Source organism: Crocodylus porosus, unplaced genomic scaffold (genome assembly GCF_001723895.1).
Source record: "Crocodylus porosus isolate Cpor-Errol unplaced genomic scaffold, CroPor_comp1, whole genome shotgun sequence".
In the NCBI taxonomy this organism is placed as follows: Eukaryota; Metazoa; Chordata; order Crocodylia; family Crocodylidae; genus Crocodylus; species Crocodylus porosus.
Genome location: NW_017728943.1, coordinates 79,211,337 through 79,224,525, shown reverse-complemented (window position 1 = coordinate 79,224,525; position 13,189 = coordinate 79,211,337). Strand labels below are relative to the sequence as shown.

Here is a 13,189-nt window from a genome sequence, read left to right as displayed (position 1 = left end):
AGCATTTATGTTTTGGTTTGTTTAGGTTTTTTTAAACCTCTGCTCAAAATGAGCAGTAAAATTAGAGGGTCAGATTCACCCCCAGGTCTTCCCAGAGTGCCATTAAATCCTTTTAAAAGTGCCATGGATGCTGCACAATATTAGCACTATTAGGTATGCAAATACCTATGTGTGATCACAGGATAAACCTAGAGGTTTCAAACAGGAACCCATAGCATCAAAACCATTCTGACCTGTTGCGGCTTTCTGAGTTTTTTGCAACAAAAGAATTGTTCTAGTATTTTTCTTCAGTCAGAAAAAGATTGGGAGCCAAAACCTGGCATTTTCTGAGGGCTGCCTTGAGTCTTAAGAAGGTTGAAACCCACTGCTCTAGTCTATGCAGAGAACACTTGGTACCCTACAGGACAAAGTGAATTGTCCCTGTCCTAAGGAGTTGTGTTCTAATACAGATTAGTTCAGGTGCATTACAACCACCTGGGAGTACCTGTTCCCTCAGGATTCCCTTCTCTACAGTGCTTTCAGTCCTTCAGAGGAAGCAGGAGAAGTGCTTGGGGTACAGAAGTGCCTTGGGGGAGAAGCAAGTTGTTCTAAACTTTGTCAGCTGTGTTGAATTCAAGTTATTTCCATCTTGCAGCCTCAGTCTTTATCCCACTAATTCCGAACACCATGATATCCCAGCAGAGAGCATTATCCTAACACAAACTGTCTGCCTGCTCATTTATTCCTACTTGCTGTTTTAAGGCTTCTTTTGCAACCGTTGAGAGCTGCCAGGGAAACAGATGCCTAATGGCAACATTTGGTCAGTTGGCACATGTTTCATTTCATTGAAATACAGTGCTTGGGGGAGCAATGATTTCAAGCCCTAAATACACTGTTACGCTACCTGAAATGTGAATGACTTGCCATGTTTATTTCTATTTTTCCATTTTAGCTTGTTTATAGCTCCTAATTGCTTGCTTTTTGGTTTGTTTATGCATCAAAACACAAGGGGCTTGTTTTACATAAAAGTTACTGTGTGCTGTGCTTTAGTCATCTTCAAAATGCAAAGCCAGTGAGAGAATTATTGCTAAAGAAAATAATTTTCTTTAAGTATTAAATTTAATTTTGGTCTGTTTTGAATTTTTGTCTGTATTAGTAGGCCATCTGGGCTTTGACTGTAAAGGAGTCTTTCTCACCCTCTCACATTAACAGGTTTCACATGCTTTCTTATTAGAAGCTTTTTTAAAAACAATTTTTAATGACAGCATCAGCACTCAGCCTGAATCATTACACACAGCACAATGCACCTTTTGAATAGTTTTATTTGTAGTTGAAATGTGGAGACATGCCTCACTGTTCCCCATGCAGTACCTGCTGAATGAAGAGTAATATAGCCTCCTTAGCATGGCACTGTATCCATGGCTACTTAGCCGGCTCACAGTGCTGTGATAAGGTTGCAATTCTGGCTCCAAAAGTAGCATGGATGGAGCAGTGCAGTACTACCTGGCATAGACAGGTAGTGATAGAGACATGCCAAAGAGCCTAGCTTTAAGTAGCCTTGTTTGGAAATGTTATGTTTGCTACAACAGAGTTGATATATTAAGATATTTGTCTGTTCTTCCTATCTAAGGCTATATACACACATTCAAATAATCTGGGAGAATTCTTCCAGGTTTGTTCTCCTGGTAGAAAACTATATTCAGAGCTGTGCATACAAGCAATCAAATGCTGAAGTCCTGAAGAGTAGAGAGCTTGCAGTGATGACACTGCGGCTGGGGGGAGCGGGGATCTGTGCACACATCTCAGTGTTCTCTGTGGGTTCACTTAATCTTCCTGGTGACAGATGGAAATAGTGCATAAGGCAGCTCTGATTGTGTGACCTTGGTCAGCCTGCATTTCCTTGCAGCATAGTGTGGGGATTGTGATGGGGAGACATGTTCTGCTCCTTGCTAAAGCAGAACATGGAGGGGAGGGGAATGCTGGAGGACTGTGCTCGCTTCTGAAATAATTGACAGCATGTACATCCACACTCTCTCAGGAGAAACTCTCCTGGGAGTGGTAACCACACTAGTTTCCAGGCTATTTTTCTCCTGGAGTGGACATTTTTCTGAGAAAAAGCCTGCACATCTGTACACTTATGATTTCTCTTGGGAGAGGAATGATTTGCCCAGGAAAACTGAATGTCAGTATGAGGCCCAAGTGTCCATTCAGCATCCTTTGGCTTAGGGTCACTTGCCTCACCCACTGTCTCCAGTTCTGTTAACTTTCTGGCATTCTGAGAAGGGCTCAGGAAGTTGATTTAGATTTTTTGGGTGTTCTGGGAGTATGAAAGCTGGAAGACTGTTTAGTAATCAGCATATATACGTACCTGAGCACTGAAGGGGATGGATTGCTAGCAGGATTATAAGAGATGACTTAGAGGGAGGTTGCTAGGGAAATAGGAAAAGGCCAATTGGATCAATTAATGTTGTCTTTTCTTTTCTTGTATGCTCTCAGGATGCACCAGAGGAACAGCTTCTATACCTGTCAGTCATATACACTACTGGATACGCTCTTTCCTTCTCTGCCCTTGTAATAGCAACTGCTATTCTTCTTGGATTCAGGTAACTAAGGTGCAGTTCAAAATAGAGTGGGTGTGGGTGAAATAGCATCAGGCTTTGACCAAAATATTTGACTTCTCCTTCCAGTCATCTCATTCTGATCCTTCCATTTTCTTTTCACCCTACTCCCCATCACCATCATTTCCTCTCCAAAAATGATTAAGCCTATAAACTACTAAACTATACTAAACAGAGGGGATTGGAACAGCTTTGACTAAATGGAATTTTGCTGGAATATACTACTTCATCAAAGTGATAATGTTTTGCAGAGATGGATCAGTTCCAACACTGATTCTCTTCTATATTGTAGCTTAGAAGTTGGGGTGATAGGGTAGGATGAGAGACCCAGCATCCAGCCTCATGCTGTATGTAATTTCAGAATGATTTGAAATCCCTCAGTGATCTGGGCTGAAAACCTCAGCTCTGAATTAAGTATAGTGGGGACTTCAGCTTGGGTCTCCAACAACCCAAAGCAGGATCCTAACCAGTTTCCAACTCTGTCTTCTTCCCTTTCTCCTGCATGAAAGTTTCAGTAAAAAACAGACACTTTGATACATTTTCCAAAGTTACACACTTTGATATGGGTTTTTACTTCACAGCAGTGTACATATAGACTCTGACAGGGCTGGCTGGGGCACAGGGTTGCTTCAGTCCAGGGGCTGCCTGCTGGCTAGCCCCACAGTGGAACATCATCTTGCCCCAGCCAGCCCCTCTGCAGCATGCTGAGCTGGGTTGGAGCAGCCCTGGGGTGGCAGGCTGACCCTTAGGGCCTCTGCCTGTCATAGCTGCTCTGACCCTGCTCAACATGCTGCAGTCCTTGGGCACACATTCAAATGCTGCACATGGGAGCAATAAACTGCAGTGCAATAATCGCCCAAGTTTATTGCTTTGAATTAATTGTACCTGTAGATGCATCCAGCATCAGCCTGATTTGCACACTGGAGATCAGGAAGGCATTTTATCCCATGGTCAGATACAGATGGTGGGGTTTTTATTGCCTTTTTCTGTAGCGCAGGAAGAGGGATGGGAACATAGTCCTCTTCCTTGGATCTCAAGTACATTTTAACAACACTTGCCATGGTATGGTTGACAGTCCTTGCCCTACTGCTTTATCTATGGTGGGTTAGGGTGCAATTGGTGTCTTTGGGTAATTGTCCTCATAATTTTAGGAACAGGTTAAACAGGGAGTAGTATATGATGGTTTAGATGGAGATGATCCTGCCTCATGTAGGGAGTTTGACTCCTCCTAGCTCTACTTTTGTATGATTCCAGAACTTTACTGCTCTGATGGCTAGAAACATTCTTCCACTTTCCAGGCTAAATTTTTTATGGCTGGTCTCTGTTGTTTTGTTCTTGTGCTAGCATTGTCCTTTGGCTCTTTTTTCCCCCCTGTTGTTTATCCCCAAGTGTATTTAAAAACCAAGTTTCCCCTCTCAATCTATGTTTTGCTAGACTGAATAAGCCAAGTGCTTTCAGTATTGCATTGTATTGCATTATAATTTTTCCTTCCAGCAGAGAAACATAGGATAAGCAACAGCATTTGGCACCCTAAGGAGGCTTTCAAATGACCTCCATCAAACTGAAATTTTTCAAAAACCTAGGGGATTATTATGATTCACACATTGACCAGTAGCACTATTCAGGGATTCAGCTAACATAATACCAGATAGTTTTAAAGTCCCCCTATGTCTCCTGTGGATCAAAATGTCCCTGCCTGCCAATTTTTGAGTGCAAGTGAACACCAATAACTAAAAGTTTACCTGGGAATCCTGAATAACTTTCAAACTGTACTTCAGTTTACACTGGCTGAACAGTGAACTCTGCTTTCAATTCACAAGCAAAGAGCCGTAGTTTAAAAAAACAGTGAAGGTTGCCAAGTGATAAAACTGCTTGCCTTATGCATCATTTATAACCACAAGGAAATCAGTGACAGAGATTTCAAAAAACATTAAAATGACTCATTTTAAAAACTTACATGTTTGCAACAGTTCTTACTCAACTTATTGATTGTTACACCAGAGCCCTAAGCTTTTTGGAAGCACAAGTATTTGAACTGTTCTTTTGAAATAACAACTGTGTTGTATTGTAGCTGGATTCTTATCAGGTTTATTGCTACACATCCATAATTAACTGTATACATACAGAGCTGAGAGTAGAAAACCTGGTTCACAAATCTTCACCACCTGAACTGAAGGAAGATCTATGACAGTTGTTAACTACAGAGGGAACTTCTATGCTCATTCTAGGATGTAACCAGCCAATAGAAAAGACTATAGATAGTACTCAATTCTGCTTGCTTTGAAAGCAAATGAACATTCTAATTTAATCAACAGAAGCAAGATTGGGCCAGCACATCCTGCTGAAATCTATGGGAGCAGTACTAGGCACTTATCCTATCCACAAGGAAATGACTGTGTTTGTTTACAACTGTTTGTTTGAAAATATAGGAGTTTTCAAGAAGTTTTAAGTACATGGTGACTTTGAAAAGTAGCAGCAAGCTTGCTTGGAGCTGAAGGGAGATGTGAGTAAATTTTGAAATGACATCTCTCTCAAAAATGGCTTGATAATTTTCTTCAAACTTTGCAAGAATGTTCTCTTTTGCCTTTTGAATACAACCTGTGTTACAAGCCAAACTTAGAGGGCAGCAAGAACAGGGCTTTAATATGTAGGATGGTTGTCTTTTTCATTTTGAAGCATTTACCATTTCTTTGTGATATGCCTGATGTATTTTTCAGGAACAGAAGAGCAAAAAAAAGAACCTGTTTTCATCAAAGGTTAATATGAATTTGTCAAGTTGATCTGCCTCCTTCTTCAGCTCCAGCTGGGAGAGTGACTCTTTGTTTAAATGCAGAACAAATTAATAGACTCACCAGTTACTCCTTCGCATTTCTACTCCAGAATATGTGTTCATGTTACATGAAGTTTCTCAAGGGCTGCGAGGAGAAAATGTTTGCAGAGATATTTCAGTAAAATATCGGCAGCACTTCATAGCTGTTTTTTTTCGCACGACTGCAGTTTTCTTTACCATCCCTTAACACACTGCCCTTGACAAGTAGTAATTTTGTTGTCTCTGTAGCTGGCTGTTGAAATTCGTGAAGATGATTTTTGTCAGGTTTTTTATTATAAAAACAGAGGTGAAAATCATGTTCCTTTTAGACCCACAGAAATTGTTTGTGATCCCTCAGAATGACACTTGAACAGTCTTCTCTTGTTGTCTAAGTAATGATTTATATGTAGAATATTTTCCCTTTGTGGAACAGACACTTTAACAGCTGGAAGCTGTATTGCACATGACTACTCTTCCAAGGTAAAGCAGTTTACCTGAAACCTACTCAAACAGTTTAGATATAACAGTGTGGAAAACAGGAATCCTTTACTGCCCTCTCATGTAACCCTTGTAATTAAGGTTGTAAATCACTTTCCATTATAATTTCCCATTTTTCATACCTGCTGATTTTTTTTTTTCCTGAAACATTCATCTTTTGAGTTGCAATTTTCCATTTTAGGCATCTGCCAAAGTTGAATATTTTCTGTAGAACGTATGAGAGCCCTGCAGCCTTTCTTAAGTTACAAGTTTCCAGTGACTCATCTGGTATGCACTTATTTTGAACAGAACCTGCCTGTAATTTCCACCCCCATTGATATCCATAGTATTATGGCAGGCTGCACACACAATTATTGCATCAAGATTGATGTTTTTTTCTATAGGCATCTGCATTGCACCAGGAATTATATTCACCTGAACCTCTTCACCTCTTTTATTCTGCGTGCTGTGTCTGTCTTCATTAAGGACTCTGTGTTGAAATGGATGTATAAGACAGCCACTCAAGAGCACCAGTGGGAAGGCCTTATCTCTTACCAGGTAGGGATGCTGCCCATTGAGGTCAAGGGACCATCATTATGGTTAGTATCTGCAGTCTCATGTTGGGCTGAGGTTAGTATCTGCAGTCTCATATTGGGCTGAGGTTTGTCCAAAATGTACGCTGAAACCCAGATGTTTTCCAGAGTTAGGTTCTTTTGCAGCTCCCTCCATGAATGAGAGTTTGTGAACTATCCAGGGGCAGAGAGCCACAGCAAACCATTTTATGGGATTGCTGAGGGACTCCAGCTGTTTTTTGTGGCTTTTAGTTCCAAGGGTGTGACTTCTCCAGTCAGCTGCGTGGAGAAGCAGTGCCCTTTGAAGCAAAAGCTTCAGCAAACAGCTGAGCAGCTTGTCATTAATTCAGATATCCACTGTAAACTAAAGGAGTTGCAAACCACCTGGATAGGAATGATCTGAGTTCTACTGTATTTCTTTACCTCCCCTGGGTTTGCCACTGAGTCTTTTTCCATGTCTTGCATAGTTCTGGTCATTTAGCCCCAGCTGAGGAAACATTGGGTGGAGTTAAGTTTTTTTCCCCCCTTGTATTTGTAATTACCCCTCACCTCCTTTTCCAGTCCACATTTGGCCTTTCTAGGAGTAACTAAAATTTTGATAGATTTTCCATGACATCAAGTGACACTTTTCTTACTATAGTGTGATGTCAGGATAGGAATGTCCATTCAGTCAAGTGAGCCGTTGAGCTGGTCTTTAATTTTTGAGTTGCTTTATCCACATACTGTATACTACATATACAGCACTAGTCATCTCCCATTTGTTTCTTGATTTGTTGGCCAAGTGACAGGGTTAATGAGATCTTGTATAGTATATTTATTTATCATACTCCATGTACCCTTTCCCTAAAAATTAGCCTTCTGAAATTGGGGTGCATGTCAAGCATGGAGACTCAGTAAAATGGCTGCCGCTTTTTTCTTCCCTCCAGCCAGCCACATGGAAGGAGTGCAAAGTTCAGTCTTCAGCAGCAGCTACAAGTTTAACCCTTTTACAGCTGTTGTGGAATTGGCAGTAGGTTTTGGCTTTACAGTCCAAAGCTGCTGGCAATTAGGAAGTGGCTGTGAGAGGCTGAAAACCTGTAGTTTTTGCCTGTGCAGGAAAGGGAGGGTAAATAAGCTGATGTTAAGGCTCTGTCTCTATTCCTTGTAACCATAGCTCTGAAATGATCTTTTTTCCCCTTCCTTATTCTGTCTTCCTCAAAATGAGGTGTGTGTTTTATTGGAGGCATGTGGCAAGTGAAAAAAATAGTCTTTGCTTCCCTGGTAGCCCCTTTGCTGTAGTTTACAGGCCTACAGTATTTTACAGTCACATTGATGCATCGGGCAATACAGCTTTGCCATTACAGGAATTTTACCTTTGAAGAATTAATGGTATTGTAGCATCTGGAGTAGAATAATTCTTAGGTATAGAATTACAGTATCTATGAACCTGGAAATTTTCACTGACTGAATTTGGTGATCAGACAGTTTTTAGCTTGTCATTTTCTTACTTCCTACATATACTTTTCTTTTAATCCGTGATGTGAGACAAGGGAAAATACAGAGCAGCAATGAATGCATAAAAAAAGAGGGGAAATGTTCTCCAATACAGTTACCAGCTGTGTTTTGAAAAATGTTAGCTGACCTTCTGTCATTGCAGTAGTAAGTTGTGGTCCATTTAGACAGGGCTGTTAGGGATAGGGAGGAGGACAACTTAGTTCCATTTTCCATTCATGTTACTGGAACTCCTGTTTAGTCTCTGTGGGCAAAATCCATATTGATCTCATAGGAGCCTATATAGGATTTTGGCAAAATTTAGATGCTGAAGTTCCAGAGCAATCCAGAATGGCCTTGCTCTAGGAGCCATAAAAAATGTTAGGCTCTTAAAGTTGTTCAGTGTTTCTTTCTTTGATTGCAGCATTCTCTGGACATCTAGATTTGGGCTCCTGTGCATCTGTAAATGTGCATCTTTCTGCTTCATTCCCATCTAAGCTCTGTTGTGGTCTGGAATGGATCTGGAGTGGCACCTAAAAGGCTCTAGAGGGGCTGGATCACTAGGCATCCTTGGAGCACATCTGCTTTCACTAGCAGTACATGGTGATGGTGTCCACCTTTTGCAGAACAGCTAGTGGTTGGAGTGTTTTCCCTGGACCTGAGAGTCCTGGGCTCCAGGCCCTCCTCAGTCTTAGGAAATTCCAAATCAAACCAACATCTCCTGCCTCCCAGGAGAGCAACCAGTCTGCCAGGCCATCTAATAGCTTGGCTGGTGGCACTCCAGTTGAAGTGGTGGTTGAAGTTGTCCCACTGGGAAGAGAGGGAAGCAAGAGCCTTGTAGTCAGGAGAAGAGCAAGCTGGAGGTAGCCTGACTCAATAACCTAAATAGTTGGAGCATTCACCTGGAAGAGGCGGAGTCCTGGGTTCCAGTTTGTACTACCAGGGTGATTTCTGCTTTATTAACTAGTGACTGTCTAATGTAAAATGCATTAACAGTCCTGGGAACAGGAACCAGAATTAAGAACACTCCTGTCTCAGGGGAGTGTCTTCATCAGTAGACTCTAGGCAAGCTAGATGTGTAGCTCACTCTGTTCATTCTAGGAATCTAGGCACCCAATGTAGGCTTCCCAACTCTTTTTATCTGGATCACTCTCTTGGCACCAGGTGCCTAATTTTGCTTTGCAATACCTAAGGTGAGGTGCTCCTTGGACCTGGCTCCTTGTCTTTGCAGCCCTTTCTGCAATCACTGAAATGCACTTTCTGCTCAAACAGGAGTCACTCAGTTGCCGCCTGGTCTTTGTGATGATGCAGTATTTTGTGGCTGCAAACTACTACTGGCTGTTGGTGGAAGGCATGTACCTGTATACACTCCTGGTTCTTTCGGTTTTTTCTGAGCAACGAATCTTTCGGCTTTTCCTCTGCATTGGCTGGGGTAAGTCGATCTTTGTTTTTATTTATCCTCTTCTTGTTGCATGCATTTGCCCACACCAGGGGTCAGAAGCCCCTGACACGTGCCAGAGCATGGCAGGTGAAGGCATTTTGCTTAGCACAGGTGCCTCAGGGTGGACAGCACGGAAAGGGCCAGAGCTGCGCTGCCACAACAAAAGATTGGGCCCCTTGCAGCTCCCCTGGCATCTGCCCCTGGCACACCAACATCTTACAAGTCAAGGTTGGGGGTGGTTGCTAACCCCTGTTCTACACCATCACTGCAATGACTACCCTACCCTACTCCACGGAAACTCAAGACTTCACAAAGCATACTGAGATGAAAACTCCTGTAATTTTTTGATAGGTATAATAGTAACTTTTCCCACTACACATTATTAGTTGCTTGACCTGAAGGACCTTTGCACTGTGACTAGAATGGGATGAAGCTGGTCAGGCAGGAATGGAGCTTATGACAATAGCTCCTCAACATGTGAACATCTTAGCCACCTATAGATGTGAATGAGTAATTATCTAGTACCAGTGCAGGAAGATAGGTACACACATGCTGACTGCTTGAGCTATGTGGATATCACTGAAGCTGCTGAATGAAGCCAACAGTAGGTTAGCTCTACCAGCTGAATAGAAAAAAGTAGATTGAGCAGTTATCTAGAGCAATGAGGTGGTCAGTGACTTCGTTATGCATGTGCATGAGAAATTAGGGGCTGTGATGGATGGGATAAATTTCAGTCCTTTGAGACAGAGCTACTTGTGTTGGAAATGCTAAACTCTGATATTTTTTGTGTCGCTTTAGTAGGTTCTAACAATATTAGTGTTCAGGACACGTTTTCTTTTTCTTCTTCCATTCTCTCGTGTGTGAACTTTCTCTCTCTTTTTCCCCTCCTGTTTTCTTTCTAATTGTGAGCTGTCTGGAAAACGGAAAGTAAACTTAAGTAAACACAGAAAGTACTTTCAGAAATACAAGTTGGAATTTTTAAATGGCTTTCACGGTGTTCTTTTCTTTTCTTTTCTGGGTTTGCCTCCCATAAATATTCTGGCAAGTCACTTTTATCAGTGGAATTCATATAAATGATCCATTGCAATTGTTCACCCAGTTCTACTGTACAGTGATATATGGAAGGTATAAGCATTCTGATGTACTGATGCAAGCCAATAAATATAAATAAAAGATCCCTGCTGGAATGTGGTAGTCAAAGTTCCATTTCTTTCTTGTCATACGTAGCACATATAGCCAGAGCACATGTATATAAAATTATTAAAAACATTTCATAGCTCAAATTATATGAGTAGGAATGCCCTTCCTGAAAACAATGTGTCCTAAGGCATCTGATTCATTAGTGAGGGAAAGCAGAATAGGGGGAAAAAATCAGCCATATCCTGGTAGCGTTTAAAAAAAAAATCCTTCTATAAAAATATACATTTTTATTTTTGCCTGAAACTTTTCTTATTGGAATTCTGCCTCTCACAGGAACAAAAGATGAAAATGATGGGGAAAAAATATGTTTTGTTTCTTCTTCCTAATCTTTAAAGTTTTATTACTGTAGGTTATGTCATTTCTGGATGATTTTTTGAGATTTTGAAAACAGCTGCTTCTGCCAGACTTGGTATGGAATGTCCAGTCTTCATCCAGACTTCCTAGGAAAGTTCTGCCAGTGAAATTCAATCTTCATTTCCACAAGTTCTTGCTCTTTTACCCCTAGCAACTTACCCAAAGCCCTGCTAATGCTTCCTCATCCTCAGAGGCAGCCTTTTATTTCATTCCTAGAAATTCCTCAAAATATTCATCACCTATTGTAGGAACTGGATGGTAATTTTAATAATAGCTATTGGAACAAGAGGACAAGAATAATGTCTATATCCCTCTCTCTGCCTTGCTTGCTATGTTTTCTTTGTGCATGCAAGACCCCCATTCAGATGTCTCTGTTAAGGACACTCAGATGTATTGTGAACAGGCTTATGGACTCAGTGTATTACCTTTGTGAATTTCCTTCAAAGAGACAAGATGTTCCTGATCTAGGTGACAGAGTCCTCTTCTTTGAAACAGGTTATCAACTGTTAAAATATCTCCCTAGCAACAGAAAGGAATAAATGGTTTGACAAAAAAAATACAACTGACATGTTCAGTTGCTGCCCCATCCTGCCACCTACCAAACAATAGAGGATCATGGACAGGCAATGACTCCAAAGATTGGAGTCCAAAGGCATACAAATATCTTAAGGAATTGACTAGTGCTCCTGCAGGTAGCTGTTATCTAGCAGTAAATTAGCAGATGAATCTCACCTGCTAAATCTGAACCAAATGCAGACTTCAAATTTTGCCAGAGCTTGTTAAATGATGCATTTGATGTCTTGAGGCCATTTTCTCTGGGCTTGAGTTATCTCCAAGCAAATTGCAATCTTTATTAATTTACCCAGTATTGCCCCATGAACACTTTTTACATCAAAATTCAGTGTCTTGGTTGCTCACAAACTTCTTATAGTTATTTACTTGCTAATGATTTCTTCTTCTGTAATTCATAGATTCATAGATGTTAGGGTGAGAAGGGACCTCAACAGATTTCATAGACATTAGGCCTGGAAGGGACCTCGGAAGATCATCAAGGTCCCTTCCCCTGCCCCAGGGGCAGGAAGTCAGCTGGGGTCACAGGATCCCAGCAAGATAAACGTTCAATTGACTCTTAAAGGAGTCCAGAGTAGGTGCTTGCACCACCTCTCAGCTACCCCAAGAAGCGCCCTGGTGAACAGGGCATTTCTGATTTCTTGTAGTGTCCCCCTTATGAATTTGTAGGCAGCAACAAGATCACCTCTCAGTCTTCTCTTGAGGAGGCTGAAGAGGTCCAGGTCCCTCAGTCTCTCCTCATAGGAGCCCCTAACCATATGAGTGGCCCTCCTCTGGACACTTTCGAGTCTATCAACATCCTTCTTGAAGTATAGCACCCAAAACTGGATGCAGTATTCCAACTGCGGTCTGACCAATGCCACATAGAGGGGAAGTATCACCTCCTTGGTGCTATTTGTCATGCATCTGCTGATGCATAATAAAGTGCTGTTAGCTTTGCTGATGGTTTCATCACACTGATGAAATGGACCTGTGTGCTTGGTTACAGAAACCACATATTTTCTGTGGGCACGGATAGATGTACAGCTCCCCAGTCTAAATTATGGCATTTCACAGAAAGCACCATGAGTTAGACAAACCCTCCTGACCCAGCGGATATTTGCTGTTGGGTTGGGAAAGTGGGGATCAAGCTCCACTTTGGAGCCAATCCATCTGAGGAGCTGAGTGTCTGAAGCCTCTCTCCCCTAACTCCACCCCCCTCCTCCCAGCCCCAGTGCTGTCTGCTTGATGGGAGTGGGGAGAAGGAAGGGAAGGGAGCTTTCGCTGGGGTTTACCCAGCCTGTGCTGGAGTGGGGGTGAGTGAATTGAGATGTTTCTCTCCCCCTGGCTCCCCAGGTCAGGAGTTTCCAACAGGGCTGTGTGATACTGGATACCGATTCAATTTGGAGGAGATTCGGCCTGATTAGGTGGCCGAATTTCCAAATCTGAATCAAATCAGGGGACCAATTTAAAAGGTCTCCGAATAGATTTGAAGGTCTCCAAATCGATTCAGAAAAGATCCAGAGAGCTTCAGCAATTTGGGCATGGACCTGGACTCCATGCTGATAAGTAGGGGGCGGGGAGGGGGGACTGGAGGAAGAGGTAAGGGATCATGGGGGGACCCCTGCCAGGCCACATCCCCTGCCTGGTCCCCCAGCCCCCCTGAGCACCCCTTGACCTGCTCACTCTCCCAGCTGCCCCCCCATGACTGCCCCACCTG

At 42.2% G+C, this 13,189-nt stretch overlaps 1 protein-coding gene across 1 annotated transcript in view; it reads left to right on the top strand.

Moving 5' to 3' along the window:
* The window catches only part of GLP1R (glucagon like peptide 1 receptor), a 140,800-nt gene that overhangs the window by 92,242 nt on the left and 35,369 nt on the right, over nucleotides 1–13,189 (top strand). Inside the window, exons 5-7 of the mRNA XM_019548592.1 lie at nucleotides 2,476–2,582; nucleotides 6,288–6,441; nucleotides 9,198–9,357. Coding sequence (XP_019404137.1) covers nucleotides 2,476–2,582; nucleotides 6,288–6,441; nucleotides 9,198–9,357 — 421 coding nt within the window. The remainder of the gene's footprint in view (nucleotides 1–2,475; nucleotides 2,583–6,287; nucleotides 6,442–9,197; nucleotides 9,358–13,189) is intronic.